A 25040-nucleotide genomic window follows, 5' to 3' on the forward strand; every position below is an offset into this window, starting at 1 on the left:
GCTTGTATCAACTGCACTGTACAACAATTTCATGCTTCTAGCAGTTGCCATGACTATTCTGTTGAGTGTGTCCCTACCCCCACAGCCTCTTGGTTGTTTTTGTTGACCACTTTATGGACAAGAACAACTGTCGTACAACATGCATGGACTGGTGCACATCAGCCAAGAAGTTGTATGGCCCCCTTGACAACATCTCTTGTTTCCCTTTTGAGAACTTTCTTGGTCAAATGAAAAGGCTTCTACGCAAGCCTAATCACCCACTGGAGCAGGTTGTTCGTCGGCTATCAGAGAAAAAACAACACAGACCCAACACCTCTAAAACAAGGTCTCTGAGGGAGCACAACAACGGACCACTTGTTAATGGACTAGCAGTGGCACAGCAATTTGAGAAGTTTTACTTTGAAAACTTCATTGTAAAAAGGTCAGAAGGAGACAACTGTGTCTTGCTGCAAAGCATGGACATTGCTGTTGTGCAGAATGTGGTCACTAATGAAGTTGGCAACACATTCATAATCTACAAGAGGTTCAGAAAAAGAGATTTTTTCCACATGTCTTCAAAGATAGACATTTTTCACCTTTCTGAATGATCAGATCACCTTCACTTCACCAACACTACTAATGTGCTGAAGAAGTACACTCTTCTTCCTAGCCAGGATGGATATGTTGGCTTTCTGTTGAGCCACTTGTAGTTTTGGACATCATCCTTGTAGGTTCCAGAATGCAGCTACTAGACTGTTGACTGATACCTGAAATTGGAACCACATCAAATTTTATTTGTATCCCTTTTATTTGTATTCACTTTATTTTAATATTGACAAATCTTAGTGCACAGCATTTTGGTCAACACTGGTAGTTTATGAACAAATTAGACTTATTTATGCAGAATTGCTTGTGTAAAGGAGTAGAAAATGACCTTGAATGTAAAACAGACTCCCCCTCCTATTTTGCATTAGCTAGCATTTTCAGATGTTCACACCCTCTCAAGTAAGCCCCACACACCCACAAGCAGATCACCACATGTATTGATGCATAAAGTAGCCAGCTATAAGTGACTTGATTACCTTTGTGTAGACATGTAAACATATTCATGAACCACAATTGCTTGTTTTGGTGAGTCTGGATGCCTGACATTGTTTGTTGTACTACACACACACAGGTTAGAAACAGCCATCTCTCCCCTTTGCCTACCTAATAATTTTTTTGAACTAAGGTTTCATGGGGAACAGTTCTTTACTCTGTTTAAACACTGCCATGTCTGTAGATGGCGCTGTAGCGAATGTGATTTGCATGCGAAACAATCGGATTAGGCTCTGTGCACAAGCGTATGGACGAACTTCCGCTTTAGCCAGATGTCGGCATATCATTTTCCGGTTTACTTAAGGCGATCACCCGCATCACCCAAAATTTTAGTTTTAAGTAGATGTCTCCAAGACCTGCCTAAAATAAGCATTAGTGATGTCCATCGAATTGTTGATGCCTGGTCCCCTGCTCCAACAAGCAAGCGGAACAAGGGATTCAAACTCTACGTATCGAGTTATCTGCACAACTACGAGGGTAAGTAGTTTACTGTGGTGTGCCGGCCGGCTATCAGCTAAGCTAGTTAGCGAGGTGTTCCTTTTTAGTGTAGTATTTGGCAGGACAATAGAACGCATAAAAATACACCCTAGCCTCAAAAACGGCAAAAGAACGCTGGCTGAGCTGGAACGCTAGCGCGTCCCCATCCTTCAGCCTCATAAAAGCACCAAAACAGGTCTCCTCTTTTATTTTACTACTGTAACCTCATTTCACAACGAAACTGAAAAATAACAACTGGCATAGGAAGTAAACATCTGGTCCTACAGTGGGGAGAACAAGTATTTGATACACTGCCGATTTTGAGGGTTTTCCTACTTACAAAGCATGTAGAGGTCTGTAATTTTTATCATAGGTACACTTCTGTGAGAGACGGAATCTAAAACAAAAAGATCTCACCTCGTGGGGCATCAATGATCACGAGGAAGGTGTGGGATCAGCCCAGAACTACACGGCAGGACCTGGTCAATGATCTTAAGAGAGCTAGGACCACAGTCTCAAAGAAAACCATTAGTAACACACTACACCCTAATGGATTAAAATCCTGCAGTGCACGCAAGGTCCCCCTTGCTCAAGCCAGCGCGTGTCCAGGCCAGTCTGAAGTTTGCCAATGACCATCTGGATGATCCAGAGGAGGAATGGGAGAAGGTCATGTGGTCTGATTAGACAAAAATCTAACAAGAACGTTAGCTAGCTAGTAAAAGCGGGATCATTTTAGAGACTTGGTAAAATGAACGACTCTGTTTCAAATAGTGTAAGGTATAAGCTATATGCTCCGAATTGGACAATACAAAATGTGGATTATGACATTCATGAGACGTTTTACTACAATTTGATGGAGTCCCGAAACAGAAGATCAAGAATTTTTTCCACATCCGAGTGAAAATTATTGAACACGGAGTCACGTGGATAGCTACATGTGAGTTCAGTTCTTCGTTATTACAAATAACTAACGTTGTGTTGTTAGGCTACTGAGTAAGAACATCATGACTGCTTTGTATTAAACAATGACTGTTCAAAATATTCTATACAAATGTGATTTTTTTTTTGTCAAAGTCACTGGTAGCTGCCCGGAAGGTCTAAACCAAAGGCGGGAAAATTTGTTATAATGGGCGTGGTGAATAACGTGAATAAAACCAGCGTTGGCCTGCAATTCCATACCTAACCCTTGTGTTTCTTTGTATCTCTGCAAGTTCGGTAGCATACTATTTTGTATTTCTTCGTTTAACATCGTTTAACTTTGTTTAACCACTGAAATTCTGGATAGTTGGTATTACACTTACAGTTTAAAATTTGAATGATAATTTAAACCGCTTTTGATTACTGCGGTTTGAAAAACAAGGCAAATACTGTCCAGTATCAATAGTAGCGTGCAGCCAACCAAATCTGAAGTGTGGTCATAGTTTAGGGTTTACGAGATTGCTGTGGAAAACTTAATGAGCATGGTCACACACATTAACAAATCGCTTTAAAAAACATGTCAGATCTCGATTTTCCCCCCAAAAAATTGGATAGGTTAGCTGTTTATTCTATGTACAATCAGTACTGTTCATATGATTTGTTTACATCTAGTTATTTTAACATGGTTTCAGTTGCCTTTTTTTCCTTAACATATTTTCTAAACATTGCTTTCAGATCATGGCGTTATCTGTAGTTTTGTTCCCGGAGGAGGATGACTGTGTGTCAGTAGTTCCATGCCTGTGGCTGAAAGGGGGACTTTGCTACTGGCCACCACACAACATCACTAGCAGGAAGTCCTTCAGCCATGAAAAGTTTGCCAGGGCTTGTTCACCTCTCGAAGACACGTGGGAAGCTGTCCCTTACAAACTCATCAAGCATGCAGATACATTTTGAAAATGTTTTGAAAATCATTTGAATATGTGCGTTGCTTGATAAATGCTTATAAAGCCTTCATTTTTTCTTAGATACATGGGAGACTGCTCGTGTGTATCGCCAGTGGTGCGAGAATGGTTCCAGCGTGGAAATAACTGATGACGAAGCAACAAAAAAGAGGAGGCGACTTGCTAATCCAAAATACAAGCCTGTGCTTTTGCAATTTGGGGAGAGCGACAATGAGGTTCTACCTCCAACCCCATCTCATCTGGATGTCCCCCAGTTTGCTGGGCCCCTACCACCCCAAGGATGCCCATCTACACCACAAAACCCTGTGGATTGCACCACTGGAGGTATGTGAATCTGGTAATTGATCTGGTAATTGCTGCAATGTTTACATGGTTTCACCCTATTAACCTATTAAATGGTTGTTTCTTTTTAGGATGGAGCAAGCACAGTACTCCATGACACCAGAGGGCTACTCCACAGTACCGTGTGTAGGACTCCTACAAAGGTGTGTGTGTGTGGGTTCATTCACTTGACCAAGACGCTTAACTTATGTTTATAAAGCATGTGGCTTTCAATTTTATTTGTACATTTCTATTTTTAAGGGCAAGAAGGCAGATCGTGGCGAAGTTTTAGCTCTGCAGCTGACGGAAGAGAATGTCGTGCTGAGGGAACAGCTACAATTGGGTAAAAACAAAACTATAGTTACGCTAGCATCTTGTCCTCACAAAACTGCATTTGCCTGAAGGTGTGCCCTTTACTAAAATGCAATACTGTACTGCCTTTCTGAAATTACATGTATAAAGCAGTTGTTTATTTCACTAAACTATTGACCTTCATTGTGCTTTTTAGCATCAGATGAACGTTGGCCTGCAGAGAATGTCTAGCTGAGGGCACAGCTGGCTCTACAATCAGGTAAAAACAAGACTGGTTGCGCTAGTATGTTGTTTTCATAAAACATTTAATTTGTCTTGAATTTCGTGCAATTTGTCACTGGTATGTGACTGTGATTGGCTGCTTTTTTGTAGGTCCATGTCATTCACTTAATTTGCGCCACATGGGCACAATGAGTGAAGAACTGCACGAGCTGTCAAACAAGATGGCCACAGTGCTTGCTTATGTCCAAGCAAATGGCTCGGTGGGGGAGTTGTCGTTCCCCACTGTTCAGGGTATACAGCTACCCTTGGACAACCTGGAAGACTTGCAGCAGTTTGACTCACAGCTGAGACAAGACACAGACGTTCAGGACAGACTGGTAAGCAGTTTTCTTTTCATAAAAAAATGTGAACGAACTTAGGTGTTATATAAAGTGATTCGAAACATTTTATATGAGCTGTCAAGTAAAAAACATTTGAATTCTTCTGTAGGTTCGATGTTTGGCTGTTAAAGCTGGTAGGGAGCTGAAATACACGGTGTGGCGGATGCTACCGTGTATCATTACAAATGCCCTCGCCCTCTTGATCACCTGGACTGGAGCTGGGAAAAAGGCCAGCTTTAGGGACCTTTTCTTCGGGACTATTCTTCAAAGTAAGTTATTTTGTCCCTGGCTATTAGATTCTTGTGATTAATGTATAATGATTTTTTCTGTAAATCATATCGGACACTAAGTACTATCTGATTATTCTATTACAGGAGCCATAAGAAGAAGCCACAACATGCACAACCTTGGGGCGGATGGGCTACAACAGCAGAAGACCCCACCAGGTACCACTCATCTCCACTACAAATAGGAAAAGAGGCTACAATTTGCACGAGCTCACCAAAATTGGACAGTTGAAGACTGGAAGAATGTTTCCTGGTCTGATGAATCTCGATTTCTGTTGAGACATTCAGATGGAGTCAGAAATTGGCGTAAACAGAATGAGAACATGGATCCATCATGCCTTGTTACCACTGTGCAGGCTGGTGGTGGTGGTGTATTGGTGTGGGGGATGTTTTCTTGGCACACTTTAGGCCCCTTAGTGCCAATTGGGCATTGTTTAAATGCCACGGCCTACCTGAGCATTGTTTCTGACTATGTCCATCCATTTATAACCACCATGTACCCATCCTCTGATGGCTACTTCCAGCAGGATAATGCATCATGTCACAAAGCTCGAATCATTTCAAATGGGTTTCTTGAACATGACAATGAGTTCACTGTACTCAAATGGCCCCCACAGTCACCAGATCTCAACCCAATAGAGCATCTTTGGGATGTGGTGGAACGGGAGCTTCGTGCCCTGGATGCACATCCCACAAATCTCCATCAATTGCAAGATGCTATCCTATCAATATGGGCCAACATTTCTAAAGAATGCTTTCAGCACCTTGTTGAATCAATGCCACATAGAATTAAGGCTGTTCTGAAGGAAAAAGGGGGTCAAACACAGTATTAGTATGGTGTTCCTAATAATGCTTTAGGTGAGTGTATATTGTATTTTGCACGTTTTCTTGCGCTGGTTTTTTTGTATGCTTACTGTATAAATGCATGTTTTTGTATGCATCTTGCACTAGTTGAAATAAATTTAGATTTAATTCAGTTCATTGTCATTTGTGATATGACCACAATAATTCTAAAGGAATATTATAAATAAAACCTAATAATGGGGCGTGAGGCATCCCGCTGGGTTTAGTGCATAAAAGCGGCTATTAAAAAAAGCGCCTGCCCCCGCTGGACACTTGGCAGAAACGCTCGGCGACCGCAGCGGCAAAAAGCTGGTGGGCCGCCGATGGGCCACTGGCGTGTTGCTTGCTGGGCACCTACAGCCAATCAGTGATATCCTAACACCTGCACCAACACAACTTAAAACTGCACTTGGTAGGTAAGTTCAGTGCCATGTCAATTCATATTCTGTATCTCAAATCGCATACAACGTACTGTTTAGTAAATAGTAAGCTATTATGCCAGTATTGGGACCGTCTGGGATATACTACTTCCTCATAAAACTGTCTCAACATTAGCGGACTTTGTGACGCATTAACATCACACCAAATGTGAATATTTAGCCAGACACCATTAAGCATTGTGTTAAACGGAGTAAAATATTTTTAGGAAATTTACTTCCATCACAAATAGCATCTATGACACTGACACTGGCCGTTTTAATAGCTTATTAGCCAGTAGGCCTAGTATCTTACACGTATTAGTCATAAGAATTGAGCAATTGCTAACGAGACTGAAGATGAGATTAACACTGACAAAACTATTTCATTTCATTGCACAACGTTCGTTTTTCTTTCATTCGTGAATAACATTGATACAATAACTGGCCTATCAATATAGGTGACAATAACTTTTTCGTCTGGTGACATGAGGAGAGAATCGTGAAAACCCCTCCTCTTTTACTCAGCGAAAGGGGTTGTGGAATATTAACACAAAAAGCATGCAAGGACGCATACTTCTAAAATCCACCAGAAATAGTACACCAACCAACTTTTGGAGTACTATTTTCAGCGTACTATGGGTTGAGACATACTAATCTTCTCGCATACTAATATATCATACTATATAGTATCCAAGTGATGGGTCGTTCGTGAACTAGTCGGCTCTAAGAGCCGGGTCGCATATCATTAGAGCCGAATCTATTAATACAAATATTTTTTAAATATAATCAAACGATTTAAATGAATAGAGTTAACTAATTCAAAGAATTAAATAATTTAATAATATAGGCCTAAATGCTCAAGCACACATTTGTTCTGTCTGCTCACACTACCGTGTTTATAGCTCACGTGTATAAACCGCAATTCGCAACTTAAGAGAGAGCCGTGAAAACACCTTTCATCGGATCTATTTTGACGCATGTTTTAACATCACGGACAGAGATCGGAGGTTAAATTATAATCAGTCATTTGTTTAAACTTCACAGAAAATAAAGAAATGCATCGAATTACATGCTAACATCTAGTAGGTAATCAAATGATGTTCAAAACAGCAAAACAAAAGTGACATTTGGTACAAAATAGGCAAAAATGTTGTAGTTTAAAAGTACTACGGCCCTACCATGCATGCTGATATCAGTCTTCAATAACTTTTGAATTAATTCGTTAACGTAAATAACACTTACAATCACGGACATAATTTGTACAGGCTGTTGGACACTTATCTAAAGCAGCTGGGCAAAATGTTTCCATGACCAATTACACACTGTCGAAAATCATGGAGGAAAGAACAATTTCACTCACCTACACTCATTTTCACTGATGGGTTTGTTTTGAATCAGCTGTCTATTGTATTCTTATAGATAAATTGGCCTGAATTAGTGCATGTTGTGAATACAGTAGAGTGTAATAAAATATGTATAAAATGTCCATACAGTGCAAAACTTTCAATTCAATAAGTGCTCCCAAAAGTCCAAGTTCTATGGGACACACGGTCACACAATTCACAGGTCCACAATTCACAGCATTTGAATTATGCTGTTCAGATTGTATTCGTTTTGAATGGTTAGATTTATATGCACTTTGTATATATATTTTTAAAAAATACTTTAAATGAAACTGTTTAATAGCATTATTTTTCATAAACCAATGCATTTTAAATACATTGTGGTAGTTTATGATTTCATTTAATAATTTAATTTGAATTGTTTTAACACCAATCATAGTCAAACTATCGCAAACTGTTTGACTTTATAAAATGCAAAACATATTTTATTTAAGAGCCATTTGGGAGCCAAAAGAGCCAGCTCTTTTTGGTGAGCTGAACTGACTAATTGAAAAGAGCCAAAATACCCATCACTAGTATACAATTATGCGATTTTAGATTCAGACATTTTTGGAGCATGAGGATATTTCCTGGACAGTTCTTTTTCAGCAATCCCCTTCTAGCCAAACGCCTTCTGCGAGGCAGGCTTCCCTCTTTGGCTTATTTTGTGAATGTCCATTTGACCTGGATGGTATATATAGCATAAGTAAGCTATAGGGAGCGAAGTTAGCTTACTGTAAGAAGCTATAATGGCAGCTAGAGACCAGGACGACAAACTGTAAATTAATCCCTTGACTACTACAGCTTACACTACGAAAACTGCAAAGAAGCGAATTAAAACTTAGACAAATTCTCTACAGCTAGAGAATTCTCTACGTTAGCTAGGCTAAGAAGAACATCAAACTCCGAGTGCATACTCACGTCATGAAGAAAATGTACGCCAAGCAATTTCCTTACTTTGTAGGGTACACTATTTTCTGTGCTATACATCAGCTCAGTTGAGCAACAGATGCGCGATTAGACGCGAGAAAAATATACTTGGTTTTCTAATTTGAAGCGCTCTGACGCCGTTTAGGTCTTAGCGCTCGCGGCTCATCTGTACTATTTCATTCATTCCCATGCATTCTCTCAGCAGCCAGTACGAGATTCGTCTGATTTGGGCTGCGGTGGCTGGTCATCAAAACACAGTATGAGGTGAATTGGCTATCATCAATGGTAAGACGTGCGCCCACTCGTCGAAAGCCCGACAATCGCCGCAGTGATCCTCTGCCTTAAGGTGTGAGAACCTGGATCATTCAGGAAGCCTCAAACATAGATATAAGGCATAGATAGATGGGACATAATAGTTCTATCTGACGTCCCAATAGCTCCGCCATTTTACCTGGGACCGGTTCAGAAAAGACAAGCCACTTAACACTACTCATGGCATGATGATATTTTGTGCAGCAGTAATTAGGTCCACAAAAAGGAATGAGCTGGGTAAAACGGTAATAATGTATAGAAATGAATGAGGTGTCCATGCTACGGTAATAGTGTATAAATGTATGATAACATACTTAACTTTATATAGCAGGTTTTTTAATCAATGAAAAAGAAGGCTAACCCTGTCCCTGCCTAAACATAGCTGTTGTTGAGTTATGTTGCTTTACAATATCAAAATTCGGTTTGTTTTTTAAATGAACGGTTCAGCTAGCTTGCCACAGTAGCCTAAATTATGGATTAATGTTCCACCCAACGTATGTGAAATAACACGTTTTAGTTGAAAAACCTTAATTACTTTGTATAATCAGCAGATGGCAGTGTTGGTTAGGCAAAAAAAAGTAGCCTTGTTACTCCTATTTCTGTTCTCCAGTTACTCTACTGTTAGCATACCAAAGTCAGTTAGCCTAGCTCGCTTGCTCCGCTTTGCGAACACTTCTGTTACTAAAATAGTGATTTGTACAATGGCATGAAATTATAATATTTATACAATACATGTATTATGATTTAAAACCACAATTAATAGTTATCTTTGGATGTAAATAAATATACATTTGCACTGTATTTAAAGTAGGCCTACTATCCTTTATCTTCCTAAAGACCATAGCCATTAAATTAATAAATTATTGAAAACCATTTCATACGGATTTGTAAAGTTAATATTCTGAGAGGTCATTTTATGAGTTATGCTATGCATGACAGTGGTTATTTATATAATGTTAAGTAAATGTAACTGTTATAATAACTGAAATGCCACTGCTGTGTTTGTATTGTAGATTAGAACAGGTCTCAGCTATGATGGCTGTCAAATTGCTCCATTCTATAAATATAGGGTCTCTATGACATCAGCCTGTCAACAGTTTTATCTATGGACTCATCCAATCTTGGAAAGCAATTCTTATGTGTGTTGGGGGTGCATAGAAATCCGTGTGAATCTGCCACAGAAAAATGATGTACTAAGGTTAGGCATTCAAAAGACTTTGATGTTTGGCTTTGCTTATCTGCCAGTGAGAAGTATACCGATAACAAGCCCACCACCTAGCAACAGCAAAAATTAGAAAATTATCCAAAAACTTTTACTTTCATGTGACCCTGTATGTTCATAACAAACTTATTGATTGAATCTTGATCTACTTAGTTGCATGCAAAAGTTTGGGCTCCACTGGCTGAATTTAACAGATTGAAAAAAAAAAAATATGTAGCATGAGCAAAAGTTTGGTCACTCTTGCATTGTTATTTCTTTGTGAGGTCTCAAAACTTAACCTAATGACAGAGGATCAGAAAATAATGATAATTAACTTGTACAAAACACTTCCTGCTTGCGATATTCACTGTCCAAAATGCAGAGGTGTACAAAGTACTCAACTGGGTTCGGCTGTGTTCACCACTTTAGGGAAGTTTCTAATTAAGATCTAAGTAACCAGGTAAAGAGAGTTCAAAACTAACCAGTGATCAGTTAAATAAAAAGGAAGCGGGTAAATTATCAATTAAGGTCACTGGTGAGTTATGAACTCTGTTCACATTTAGCACTTGCTTAGGAACTTCCCAAAACTGGTGAACACAGCCAAGTACTTCAACTTCGTACCTTTTACACCTCTGCCAAAATGTCATTAAGATATGAAAGTTTGAATTAAAGTCAAGACAAGATGGAAGACCAAGAAAAATCTCTTAACTGCTCATAGACTAATCAGGAATGCAAAGTGAAACCCCATACCAGACCTAACCTGCAGGAAGGTGTAGCTGGAATGGGAGTAGTGGTACACTGGTCCACTGTACATGTTGCTTGCTCAAACATGATCTGCTTGGAAGAGTCATCAGAAGGAATCCTTAGATGCAATCTTATCACAAAAGTCAAAGCCAGTAAAAAAAAAGGGACTAAAGCATGCAACACAACTTAGATTAGCGAGATACATTTTGGAACAACGTGCTGTGGTCTGATGAAGTCTTTGGCCACAGCCTCCAAAGGTATGTTTAGAGAAGCATTAGAAGAAAATAACACCTTGCAAACTGTTAAACATGAGGATAGAACCATTATGCTTTGGGTTAGTGTCGCAGCCAATGGCACATTAAATATTGTGTGGGTAGAGGGAAGAATAAATTTTTTTTAGCAAATAAATACACTGCTCAAAAGATAAGTGAATACTTAAATCACACAATGGGTCTCGATGAACAAAATATGTGAAAGGTCTTACTCTTTACTATACATTGTTTAAATAATTGGGAACAAAATGACATAACAGCGGTCAATGGAAACCAAACTCACCAACTGATTGAGGGCTGGATTCAAACGCACACCGAAAATCTAAGTAAACAATTGAAATCACAGGCTGTTCCAACTTGTGTGAATTTCATCACAGCAACTCAATGTGACTCAGTAGTGTGTATGGCCCCCACGTGCCTGTATGCACCAGACGATGTCTGGGCATGCTCCTGATGCACCAATACATAACATCGCAGAGGTACTCAATTGGATTTAGGTCTGAGGAACGTAAGGGCCATGCAATGCATTAATGCCTTTGTCATCCAGGAACACACTCTGGCCATATGAGGCCGGGGATTGTCCTGCACCAGGAGGAACCCAGGGCCCACTGCATCAGCGGAACGTCTGAGGATTTCAACCTAGTACCTAACAGCAATCAGGGTACTGTTGACTAGCACGTGGAGGTCTGTGCGACCCTCCAGGAATAAGCCTCCCCAGACCATCAATGACCCACCACCGAACCGGTCATGCTGGATGACGTTGCAGGCTCATGGAGTCTGTTTCTGACAGTTTGGTCAGACAAATGTACACCAATTGGCCGCTGGAGGTCATTTTGTATGACTCTGGCAGTGCTCCTCCTGTTCCTCCTCGCACAAAGGAGCAGATACTGGTCCTGCTGCTGGGTTGATACAGTTCCACGGCTCTGTCCAGCTCTCCTCATGTAACGGTCCATCTCCTGTCATCTCCTCCATGCTCTTGAGACTTACTACTGTACGGCAAACCTTCTTGCGATGGCATGTATTGATGTGCCATCTTGGAGGAGCAGGACTACCTGTGCAACCTGAATGGGCTGCAGGTACCGGCTCATGCTAGTGGTAGTGAAAAAGACAATAGCAAAACTAAAGAATCAATCAGGAAGGATAAGGAGAGAGCAATTTTCTGTGGCCACCACCTGCAAAACCATTCCTTTTTGGGGATTGTCTTGCTGTTGCTTCTCCAGTGCGCCTGTTGTCACTTTCATTTGCACAAAAACAGATTGCATTGATTCACAATCGTTCATGCTTCCTAACTGGAGAGATTGATTGATATCCCTGAAGTTTAATTGACTTGGTGTTATACTGTCATGATTAGGTGTTTCCTTAATTTTTGTAAGCAGTGTTGTAACTCAGCATTAACAATGGCAGAAGTGTCTAATTAAAGTTGGTGCACTGCAAAGATTGTGTTAATGTTTTTTCATTTACCTAATGTGGCCAGGAGTGTACAACATTTTGCATACACCTCTGAAACGATGATTCCTCTAATGCTGTAATACAGAGACAATACAGTTGTAATGTCCTTATTGTTATTACTGTGCAACCACCGTAGCAGAGCATATTTATTTTAATAAATGGTTCAAGAATAAGATAACATTACTTTCTGTAAATAGAAATAATTGCTGTGCTATGTGACACTTTTCTAGTGACACACCTTTATTGAAAATGTGGCTTTTGTTGATGTTAAGGTTGAAATTAACATAATGTCTGACCTTTTCACTTTTAGTAAGATCTTGTAACTCACAATTTAATCTATTTAATCCCACTTTTTGCAGAGGAGTTCAAGCTCAGTGAAATCTCATGGTCATCTCGCGGGCACAGCACTCACAGTCCACAGATTTTTCTACAGGATTGAAGTCTGGGCTCGGCAAATCGTTGGCTGTGTACTTTGAATTGTTTTTGTTTTGAAAGGTGACTTTTTCTTAAGCTTTCTGGCAGAGGGCAGCATCGTGGCAAAATATTTTTATATTCATTGTTCCCTCTATTCCGACCAAAGGGTCTGTCCCAGCCTTAAAGAAGCAGTGCATGCTTTCCTTGGTAGTAATAACTGAGTGTTTCTCAACCCTGCTTCTGGACACCCCACCTGCCCTGCATTAACGCACCTGATGCAGCTTATCTAGGACTTGATAATGAGCTGATCATTTGAATCAGGTGTGACAGAGCAGGGAGAGGTTTAAAACATACAGAGCAGTGTGCCTCCAGGAGCAGGGTTGAGAAACACTGCTTTAGGTGATAAACCATGTTGGCTTTATGCTAATTAGGCCAAAGACGTTATGCCAAGTTCTCATTATGTCCATACATTCTCCCCACATTGTTGTGGGAGTTTGAATGCCTCTTCTTGCAAAATGTATTAGCATGGATTTTATTTTTTATGAGAAATTGCTTTTGTCTTGCCACCACACTGTACAGCTCAGACTTGTGGTAAATACACAAAATGGTGGTACTATGCAGGGAGTACCCAGTTCCTGACAGAAAATTCTGTGTTTGTGTTTTAGTTGCCTTGATGAGATCTCCACTTTCCCTGTCATCAATTTAGAGGGACATTCTGATCTTTTCAATGTCCTTGTGTTGCCATCTTGCCTCTGTTTTCTTAAAGATGTAATGCCATGTTGAATGCTTTAATATTCCTCTCTTGATCTGAACCTTAAAATAAAACATTTTATTCAGCTCCTTGTAGACTATGCCTATCTCTGCACTTTACAGTCAAGCAACCTTCAAGAAAATCCTACAGGAACGGCAAACATTTTAGGGCTAATCAGAATCAATTCACTTGATGTCAGGTGACCGCAAAATCCCTTTTCATGTGATTTGGAATGTTTTTGTTTGAATCTGACCACAGTTCACAAGCCAACCCATTGTAAAGGGTGAGCATAGTTATGCAACCAAGGCATTCACAGAAAAAAAAATTCTCAGAGAAATTGTCAATTTGTATTTCACTTACATATTGTTGTTAAGAAGCCTGACATTTGTCTCGATTTCAGTCTTCAACAAAAGCTGCATTTGTTATAAGGGCAAAAAGCGTAACCTTTGTCAGTGGTCACCATTAGCTTGTTGGGAACAAATATAGCCTGAAACTGAACATAGTTTAATATCTAAGAATACAACACCAAAAGGCCTGGTCTTTTGGTTTGTGTGGTTTGGCAGTCTCACCAATGTACTTCATACTCAAGTCGTGTGGAGGAATTCTCCATCTATAGTATCCAGGCCTTCTACCTAACCTCTTACTAACCTTGTTCAGTATAGACTTGTTTACCATTAATTTTACCATTAATTTCTGATTTGTCAAAAAATAACAGACAACCAAAAATGCAATTGCATCCAACATCTGTAGTGTCACAAGCAAGATGTAGTCAAATACGAGAAAATGCTATACCTTTAAGTACTTTATACACACAAGTACATTTCCCCAAATATTTTTGGTCCCTTAAAAAGGGGGACTTAAGTACAAGAAATGCTGTCATTTATAAACAGTTTTCCCAACATTGATGGAAATACCCTCAAATCAATACTGCTAGTCTGCAATTTAACCTCAGTCATTGTTTATACTTTTGGACCTCACTATGCTATGATTAGATTATGACAATGACTACTTGGGTTTGCCCGCACCAGAGATCATGATAAAGGGCTCCAGTCTGCACCTGGAGATGTATCTATTAATAGTTTCAGTCTAGAGAGAGATCTTGCTTATTAAAACTGTATATAAACACTGAAACAAACCTATGTATTGCCTGTGGTTACAGGATACAAATCGTTATCAAGCACATCTGAGAAACTAAATGGATTAAGGAAAAATATTATCAGGGAATAAAAGTGGTTTAGAATTCATAAAAACGTGTACTTGCATTACACTTAAAAAAAATGATTTCATTAATTGTTAAGTGCTCACTGATACTTATGTAGGTAAGCATGTCAATCCTTTTGAATAATCATGCACAATTATACAGACGTGTACAGCAGTAACACCTAAATGGGCACACAATTACTAACCAGAAGACATGGGCCACATTTCATTTATTAGTCCTTTAATAATATAACTGCTTCCTTAATTTTCTTGTTAATGGTAATAATGAGAATCTTGTACTTCTGCCAAGATAATGCCAATTACAAATGCTGGTGTCACTGTAGTCTCCTCTCTCTCCTTGTAATTATAATTACATTTCTGACATACAGTATCAAAACGTCAAGGATATCCCTCTAATCCTTTTATGGGTTGGAATCCTTCAACAAAAGGGGTGGGAATATGCAAGGGGCTCTAGTACTCCGATGGAGTGCGGCCGGGAGGTTGGGGTTGGTGCATCCCTTGAACTCCTTCCAATCTTTAACCCCTCCTCTTCTCCTTGACTGTACTAAACCGACCACACCCCCCTCCCCCTGCCGTGGTAGGATGGCGTGACAAAAGCAGGGATCTGTCCGACTGATGCCTGCCTTCCTACAGGTCCTGAGAATCCACTGTTGTTCATGTTGCTCTCATTAGGAGGCATTTGTTTGTATGTTTTTTTTTTTTTTTAGATAAAAAAAAAAGGGGGGGGGGTTGTTAAACGTTCCCCCTGAATCCACCTAAACCGGATATCCACCCACCCACCCCAAACATAACCATAAAAAAGTTAAAAACAAGGTCTACTGCAGAATGGCTTTACTCCTCACAGTCTGTAGGGAGCTGGAGCCCCTGGGAGTTGAGGTGTGGTTGGTGGTCTTGCGTCTGTTCTGTAGTTTCTGAATGATCTTGGTGGCCAAAGGTTTCCGAGTGTCAGGTTGGCGTCTCCCCTGGGGGCCTCTCCGCTTGCCCCTCAGCCCCACCCGGCCCTTTATGGCCCCCGCTGGTCACTTGCGCGAGTGCAGTGTGTCTTGAAACTTTGTGCTGGTGTAACGCACATGGAAGCCCTTCTTGTTTATGGTGTCGTCAGAGCGGAACTTGATTACAATGGAGTCACCGGCAGAGTAGATCTCCTCAGGAGGCTGGGGGAATGGAAGCAAAAACAGAATGACCCAGTTGCGTTTCAGATCAAAGACTGATGGCTTGATCTTCTCTTTTAGAATTATCTGATATAAAGCAGAATTTATGGTTCCTTCATTAATAGCAATTTTCCAGGTTTTGGCATGTTCTGCTAGACCCATATTGTTCATTATGTCAATTTACGCTAACCATAATGCACTTGGAGGCACCTGTTGTGACTAGTCAACATTTTCAAAGTGCAGATTAGTAAAAAGTGTAGCTTTTGGATGGCAGTAAGAGACTGTTTTGTAGATGCATTCTGGACAATTTGCCATCGTTGAAGGAATCATGAATTCTGCTCTGTACCAGATAATTTGAAAGATTGTCAGGCCATCTGTTAAGGAGCAAAAACTGAAGCATTCTTAGGTTATCCAAGACAAATATCCAAAACACTTGTCATTACTAGTCGTGCATTTTTTTTGTTTTCTAAATGGCTGAGATGACATCTTATAGCTACAGAGTAATGCAACTTCAGCAACAATGTAGGATGAGAGATTATTAGATTGATCTTTTATTAAGCATATGTTTACTGTTAGGTGAGAAATGTCTCTTACTGCTCCAAACAAGATGTGTTAATCAGAATCCCTAGATAGCTTAAACAATAACTAGCCATGAACACGGTCTTTAAAAAAAATCCCATTTGATTATATTTTGAGCAGAATGATAACCTATACAGAAAAAAAACTTTGAGTTTGGTAATCTCTGCACGGTACTGTTATACAGTCCGGGCAGGGTTTGCATTTAAGCCAGCAACACAGCAAGGTACAGTGTGTTCTTTGCTTCCCCATTTGAGCACATCTGTCCTACCATGAAGAGAGAGCAGTTGCAAGATAATGTAGCCAATACCAGGCCAAGGTGAAACGCATTAGCTAGACAGCGGAGCTCATTAGGACAATTGGACTGAATCCTTTCTACCCCACTCAACCCTCGCTTCTCCACGTACATCATACATTTTGGACACCTGGCATTTCCATATGGTCTGTCCTTCTGACCACTTTGTAAAAATTATTTAATGCTCAGACACAGATAAACAGTTGAAAGGTTATTGAACTGAAGAACACATTTTTTACTGCCTCCATAAGTTTTAACATAGCTTCCTCAAAAACACAAAAAATGCTTGAATGAGGCAAATCTGCCAAAGTGGTGAGATCTTTGTAACAACGCAGAGAAATCTGAATGAGACAATGTAGCTTTTTTTCATAAATGTCTGTCTTGTTACAACCAAAACACCTTGTCATCCCATTGGCACATATATTTTATTAAATTCAAGTATTGTCTTCTCATTTAAAGTTCTTTAACATTTTTGAGGAAGGCAATGCAATGCTGCATACATTTTTTTTTTTGGGTAGAAATAATTCAAAGAACGAGTTTTCTGAGTTTACCCCAGAGCCACAATAGCGTCCTAGTCTTGGAGACTTTGAGTCAGCACCATCAAAGAGCTCCATGTAGTCGTAGCCACAGTCAGCCTCCTCCTCGATCTCAAAGGTCTGAAAGATGAGCTCCACCCCATAGCCTTTCTCAGCCGAGATCACCCACTGGCAGTCAGATGCACCAGGGTAATTGTTGTCCCCAAACTGAGCATGCGAGTACAGATCTTTGGTCTTGACCTCGGCCTTCAGACGACCTCCACACTCTAAAGAAAAGAAAAAAAAGAAAGATAATAGTTCAGAAGGAACTGACCAGTGATAGGTGACTGGGGTTTTTCTATTCATACAGGGGCCAGCATCTTAAGTTGTGATGACAAATGTACCTGCAGTGTGGGAGGCCTCGAAGCCCTTCTTTTGTACAGAGTTATCAGAGAAGAAACGGATAAATATCTTGTTGGCACTGGACATGATGGGAGGAGGTTTTTTGGTGCCACAAAAGCGACCCAGGCTGGGGGCTTTGCTGTCACGCCCGTCATAGATCTCAATGTGGTCATAGGCACACTCCAGATGGGCCTCCATGTCGATCTCCTTGAAAGCCTGAAACAAAGGATAATAGTATAGAATGAAATTGGGGGAAAAGACTGCAGGCTGTTCTTTAGGGCTAGTGTTTTTTTAAATACATTTTTTATAAAGCATTGCCACATGCAATTGTCTTTCATTGGCTAAAATCCAGTTAAAAAGAGATTTAAAGCTGTCATGGATCAATACAAATGGTGTGATCGGGACAGAAGGGGAGCATTCAGTATAAAATGGTTTTAATCCCACAGGTTGTTATACCCAAAGTATCATGCAAAGCCCCTCACATAAAGACAAATACTCTGCTCAAAAAATTGAAGGAACACTTAAATCACACATCAGGTCTCGATGAGCGAAATATATTAAAGATCAAAATCTTTACTGTACATTGTGTAATTAATTGAGAACAAAATGATGTAACAACGGTCAATGTAAACCAAAATCACCAACCGATTGAGGGCTGGATTCAAACTTGCACCGAAAATCAAAGTAAACTATTGAAATCACAGGCTGTTCCAACTTGTGAATTTAATCACGGTAACTCAATGTGACTCAGTAGTTTGTATTGACCCCACGTGCCTGTATGCACTCCCAACAATGTCTGGGCATGTTCCCGATGAAACGGCGGATGGTGTCCTGGGGAATCTCCACCCAGACCTGGATCAGTGCATCAGTGAGCTCCTGGACAGTCTGTGGCACAACTTGGCGGCGTCAAATGCACTGATACATAAAATGCCCCAGAGGTTCTCAATTGGATTCAGGTCTGGGGAACGTGAGGGCCAGTCAATAGCATCAACGCCTTCGTCATCCAGGAACTGCCCACACACTCGGGCTAAATGAGACGATGGGTGTGAGGATTTCATCTCGGTACCTAACAGCAGTCAGCTAGCACGTGGAGGTCTGTGCAACCCTCCAAGGATATGCCTCCCCAAACCATCACTGACCCACCGTCAAACCGGTCATGCTGGATGATGTTGCAGGCATCATAACGTTCACCACAATGTCTCCAGACTCTCACGTCTGTCATGTGCTCAGTGTGGACCTGCTCTCATCTAGGAAGAGAACGGGGCGCCAAAGGTGGATCTGCAAATTCTGGTGTTCTCTGGACGTCAAACCCTTATGCCACCCTCATGGAGTTTGGTCAGAAACATGCACACCAGTTTTGGAGGGCTCTGGCAGTGCTCCTCCTGTTCCTCCTCACACAAATGAGAAGATACTGGTCATGCTGCTGGGTTGATGCCCTTCTACAACCCTGTCCAGCTCTCCTTGTGTAATTGCCCATCTGGTATCTCCTCTCGCGACAGCACGTATGGATGTGCCATCCTGGAGGAGCTGGACTGCCTGTGCAACCTGAATGGGCTGCAGGTACCACCTCATGCTGTCTTGCTGTTGCCTCCAGTGCACCTGTTGTCACTTTCATTTGCACCATGGTGACACTGATTCACAATTACTTATGCTTCCTAACTGGATGCAGTGATATCCCTGGTTGTTATACTGTTTGTTATACTAGTTGACTGGTTGTTATACTGTGATGATTACATGTTCCCTTAATTTTTTTGAGCAGTATACATGCATAACCACATGCAATCTTTTGAGATTATGTCAAGAGTTGGACGGGGACACATACGATTTTGATGCGATGGCCTGCAGTGGTGGAGAGCGCCCAGGTGCATGCCTTCTTGCTGGGGTATTTATCTGGCCAATTGGGGCTTGTGATGCTGCCAGTCACACTGTTCACAACATGATCACAGCCCGCTGCAAAAGCACATCCACAAAGTCAATATTGCTGCCTATATTATCACTGTGCCACACAGGCCAATGTTCCAACTCCACTCCGCGGCAACACTATTGTTCTTGGCACTTGTGTGTCACCCCAAATCAATGCAATGGGAAGGCACCTCTACGAATTACTACTTATAAATAAAAACGACAATGTGCCAGTGCGTCTCCATTTCCAAATACAGATGACCTATTGGTACCTTCTTTGCAGTCATGCTTGTTGTCATGCAGCACAAAGCCACTGCGGCACTGACAGCTGTAGCTTCCGAAGGTATTGACGCACTCATGCTGGCAACCTCCATTCTCCTTCGAGCACTCGTCTTTGTCTAAACAAAAAAGGGACACTAGGTTGTTGAATGTTTCTCCCACAGAAACACCCTGCCATCAGCACTCAAAGACATTGGTGGGGTCAAGTTAATTACCATACACACAGAAACAGACACTTCAGGAGAAAAGCCCACACTTACCTGAGAAGTATTGAGCTTTGAATCCCTTCTTGGAGACTGTATTATCTGACTTAAACTCAATGCGCATGTTGTTGTATTGAGAGGTGATGGCCTCAGGTTTCTCTGCTCCACAGAATTTCCCATGTAGTCTTGAATCTGCTGAGAGCCCACTACGCACCTCTACATAGTCATATTTACACACCTAGAGAGATAGCAGATGTATCGTTTCATCGTTAACTTTTTGGCAATGCAATCACAATATAATATTACAAAGAACAACATGAGCTTTGTGACATCACCAACACTGTTTTCAGACATGGACTAAAAAGCCTTGAAAGTGCTTCGGTTATGGCATAGTTGTATTTCTGTCAGGGCACACTAGGGCTTGTTAAATGCAAACACAAAACCTTCTCTGGACAATTTTCAAAGCACCACTGAACCAACATTTCATTGTTCTGTAAAGAAATGCTGTGTCGGATGTGGGACTAACCACTCTGTCCAAGTACAATACTGTTTATTAATACTGTGACCAAAGTAATTGTTTTTGTAAATAAACAGAATAAAAATCTAATCAGTTGTTGCAATCAATCTGTTACTGTAGAGGTGTTCTAGTGTATGTCTGAAAATGGTAATAGTCCCATCAGGATAGAACACACCCACCCCATGCTCAATCATAATAACCCCTGTGCTCACGTCATTGCCCTCTGTCTCAAACACGTCAAACAGCAGGGTGATGCGGTACTGCGTGGGCGCTACCAGCTGCCAGATACAGTTCTTGTTGGGGGGGTATTCTCTAGGCCAGCCAGGACTGGTAATGGAGCCGTTCAGCTTGGTGATAAAACCTCCACAGGCAGCTAAACAGAGAAGCAGACAGACAAACTTACATTTGTTGTGGTAAATAAAAAATTATAAAAAAACTGGTTATTGGGGCAAGGATGGCAGGAGCTTCAGTCACAAAGACTGCTCAACAGGCTAGTGTTTCAATAGAAAACACATTCAGACTGTCAGCTGAAACAGTCCGGCAATAACTACATAGAGAAGGATATAGTATTGTTGCAGTGCATAAACTCCTTATTACAAATGTTTTTCCTTTAATTTGTCACCCATCTGTTCAATAGGCCACTGAGCTTAGTGCTTGTTTGAGTGGAATGAAACTTGGCTGTGTATGTAAATATCTACAAATTTTTTCCAAGGACAAGAAATGATTTAATATTTTATATAATATAAAAAAAAAATTTAATGGGGACTGCATAATACATACCACAGGGATTACATAGAAGTACAGTTTGGAAAAAGAGCAACAAAAAGGTAAACCAATAACCCACTGCATCAGCAGAAGTGATGGGCATTCCATGTCTTTTTGTGAGCTGGCATTTCTGGCTCCTGTATCACCAAAGAAACCGAACCTCACGCTAAGACATCGTACTTATTCCGACTCATGCTCTAATAAATGGTTGAACGGAACACTTGGCGTTTCCTATCTGAACTCTGGTTAGGTGGGTACATCAAATACCACCACATTTGGTGTTAAAAATTCTAAATGTCTTGAACTGTTAAGTATACATCTCTAGAGGTATTTATTCTACCTAATGTATGTTCGTAAACTGTACTTGGTTTATTTGGGTGACAAGGACTACAGTATAGCATCACTGTGATAACCGCTGTAGAGGAGGTATTCTTAAGCAGTCAACATTTTGCTGTACTTACCCTCACAGCTGCGTTTGTCGGCCGCCAACTCATAGCCCGGGTCACAGGCACACTTGTAGCTACCCAGTGTGTTGACACAGCGTTGCTCACAGCGACCATTATCTGGCTTGGAGCACTCGTCCATCTCTTCAACCACAACAACAACAACGTTAGCATCGTCTACATCGCCTTGCAACTCATTAGTCTACATATATTTCATAGGATAATCAATAGGTCAATAAGAGCCAAAGTCCAGTCTGTAGGTATTAACTTAAAAAACATCTTTGATGGAGACATCCCCCAAGACAGGCAAAAAACAACTCATTGAGAATATTGTAGGAATTCTAACAGCAAAAAACTGGTTGCATATGTGTCAATCACTCAAATAGTTAGCTTAGCTGCTGACATGAAAGATAATTGTTTTGCACTAATGAGTTGAAGGGTTCTGGTAATTACTGGTCAGCTAGAATGATTGAGAATCTAACGATAAATGGAGCATCTCACCACCAGAACATTAAATTGGCTACAGAGTTCTAAAAATAACTGGTTTACAGAGCGTAGGCTAATGAGACAGACAGTGGTGTGTTGCTCAGCTGTGAGGCTGACGTAGGCTACAATATATGCAGGAAGAAGCAGTCTTCCATTGTTCGTTTGAAGCCGGAGGAGATAGAGGATCACATGTTTTTGTGGTATGTTATCAGCAATTCCTATTTTGGTTTGCTTTTTTACAGTCTACCACCCCCAATATCTGACCTTTGAAAAAGTTGGCAGCAAAGCCAGCCTTGTTGACAGAGCCATCAGACACAAACTTCATCCACAACTGGTTGGAACTGGTCTTGATGTCATCTGGTTTGTCATAACCACAAAAGCGTCCCAGCAGTGGGCTGTTTTCTGAGTTCCCATCTCTCACTTCTAGATAGTCATATGCGCAGCTGTCATGCCTCTCAATCTGAAAAGGAAGGAAGTGGTCAAAAAGACAAGGCAAGGAGAATTTAAGTAGCCTAATTGGTACAAAAAAGAGAGACACTGCAAATGGATCATAACTACCTTAAGAAACTGGGCAATGACAATTTCCGTAGTTATTACTTTATAACCCATGCTGTCGATTGAACCCCAAATTGTGAACATGAAGTCAAACTTCTTCAGTCTCAAAAATCTTAACGTTTTTCAGAATTATCTATTCAGACACACCTCTACTGAGCCACACCCATCTTCTTTGTTGTCTTAGCTTTTCATCCTTTCCTTATTTGTGATTTTTATTGGATGTAAACTGGATGTTAGCAGAGGCCAGTATCTCTTACCTCAAAGGACTGGAAGGTCAGGCCGACATGGTAGCCCTGAGTCACACTAATCTTCCATATGCACACCTTGTTGGGCCTATAGTCATCTGGGTAATTAGGAGACTGGATCTGGCCATTATCCTTCTTCACTTCCCCTCCACAAATGGCTAAATGGCAGAAAACATGCAGGGATGTCATTACTGTCATCATCATAAACACATTACTTTCAAGCTGTATTGTACTTCATTTCATCTGGATGTAAACGGAAAAAAAAGGATATTCCTATACTCAATACACCATGCTCTACAGTCTTGTTATGATGTTGATGTGAATATTAACCGTTTCTATAGATTTCAGGGCACTGAAATTTAAATCAGTCGGGATGTCCGTTATGGATTATTAGTCTACTGCAAATGAAGATCGACAGAATGGCTAAACTATCTATTTACATCAGTTTTGAGTTCACAATCGAAAACGGACCTGAGAAATTATAAAAATTGCACACAGTGTTTGACATATCAAATTCATGTGAAGTTAAAGTGCAATCACATTGGTTATTAGTCTGAGGTTATTTTCATTATAATTTATGAAATGACGGGCTAAAATGTAATGCTTTGTTTGCTGATTGTTAAATATGTTATAGTATACTTACACATTATGCCATTACAATTTGTAGGTCTATAAACCACTTGTGCTGTGCTTTTGTTAGAGGTAATTGCAAAATACACTGCTCAAAAAGATTAAGGGAACACTTAAAACAAACATCAGGTTTTGATGAAGGAAATATATTAAAGATCAAAATCTTTACTGTCCATTGTGTAGTTCATTGAGAACAAAATGATGTAAGAATGGTCAATGGAAACAAAAATCTCCAACCGATTGAGGGCTGGATTCAAACTCATACCGAAAGTCAAAGTAAACAATTGAAATCAAAGGCTGTTCCAGCTTGCATGAATTTCATCACTCAGTAGTGTGCAGACCTGGATCATGGCATCAGTGAGCTCCTGGACAGCCTGTGGCGCTACTTGGCGGCGTTGTATGCACCAATACATAACATCCCAGAGGATCTCAATTGGATTCAGGTCTGGCCAATGTGAGGGCCAGTCAATGGCATCAATGCCTTCATCATCCAGGAACTGCCTACACACTCTGGACACATTGTCCTACACCAGGAGGAACCCAGGGCCCACTGCACCAGCCGATCGTTCTGGGAATTTCATCTCAGTACCTAACAGCAGTCAGGGTACCATTGGCTTGCACGTTGAGGTCTATGCGACCCTCAAAGGATATGCCTCCCCAGACAATCACTAACCCACTGCCAAACCGGTCATGCTGGATGATGTTGCAGGCAGCATAATGTTCACCACAGCATCTCCAGACTCTTTCACGTCTGTCACATGTGCTCAGTGTGAACCTGTTTTCATCTGTGAAGAGAAGAGGGTACCAATGGCGGACTTGCCAATTCTTGTGTTCTCTGGCGAATACCAGTTGAGCTGCACCGTGCTGGGCTGTGAGCACAGGTCCCACTAGAGGACATTGGGCCTTCATGCCACCTTCATGGTCAGAAACATGCACACCTATAGAATGCTGGAGGTCATTTTGTAGGGTTCTGGCAGTGCTACTCCTGTTTCTCCTTGCAAAAAAGAGCAAATACCGATCCAGCTGATGCCCTTCAGCAGCCTTGTCCAGCTCTCCTCGTGTAACGACCTGTCTTCTGGTATTTTCTCCATGCTCTTGAGACTACTGGGAGACACCGCAAACCTTCGTATGGATGTGTCATCCTGGAGGAGCTGAACTACCTGTGCAACCAGAATGGGCTGC

General features: G+C 40.9%; 1 protein-coding gene and 2 long non-coding RNA genes across 3 annotated transcripts in view; 2 read left to right on the forward strand and 1 right to left on the reverse strand.

Annotated features, from left to right (window-relative positions):
- Positions 1-3847: 3847 nt before the first annotated feature.
- On the forward strand, positions 3848-4926 carry LOC117595441. Its single transcript, XR_004576729.1, has 5 exons — positions 3848-3919; positions 4017-4098; positions 4264-4326; positions 4440-4666; positions 4779-4926. It is a non-coding gene; the product is annotated as an uncharacterized LOC117595441 (long non-coding RNA).
- Positions 4927-6131: 1205 nt separating this feature from the next.
- Positions 6132-13759, forward strand: LOC109616531. The gene is made up of 3 exons (XR_002197697.3): positions 6132-6215; positions 8733-8815; positions 12868-13759. It is a non-coding gene; the product is annotated as an uncharacterized LOC109616531 (long non-coding RNA).
- Positions 13760-15097: 1338 nt separating this feature from the next.
- bmp1a (bone morphogenetic protein 1a) overlaps positions 15098-25040 on the reverse strand; it is a 48784-nt gene continuing 38841 nt past the window's right edge. Inside the window, exons 11-20 of the mRNA XM_010876434.5 lie at positions 23241-23386; positions 22693-22888; positions 21961-22086; positions 20947-21107; positions 20275-20455; positions 20008-20133; positions 19656-19783; positions 17836-18049; positions 17468-17718; positions 15098-16048 (exon numbers count right to left, since the gene is read on the reverse strand). Coding sequence (XP_010874736.2) covers positions 15914-16048; positions 17468-17718; positions 17836-18049; positions 19656-19783; positions 20008-20133; positions 20275-20455; positions 20947-21107; positions 21961-22086; positions 22693-22888; positions 23241-23386 — 1664 coding nt within the window. The 3' untranslated portion in view covers positions 15098-15913. The remainder of the gene's footprint in view (positions 16049-17467; positions 17719-17835; positions 18050-19655; positions 19784-20007; positions 20134-20274; positions 20456-20946; positions 21108-21960; positions 22087-22692; positions 22889-23240; positions 23387-25040) is intronic.

This window comes from Esox lucius, chromosome 13 (assembly GCF_011004845.1).
Source record: "Esox lucius isolate fEsoLuc1 chromosome 13, fEsoLuc1.pri, whole genome shotgun sequence".
Classification (NCBI taxonomy): domain Eukaryota; kingdom Metazoa; phylum Chordata; class Actinopteri; order Esociformes; family Esocidae; genus Esox; species Esox lucius.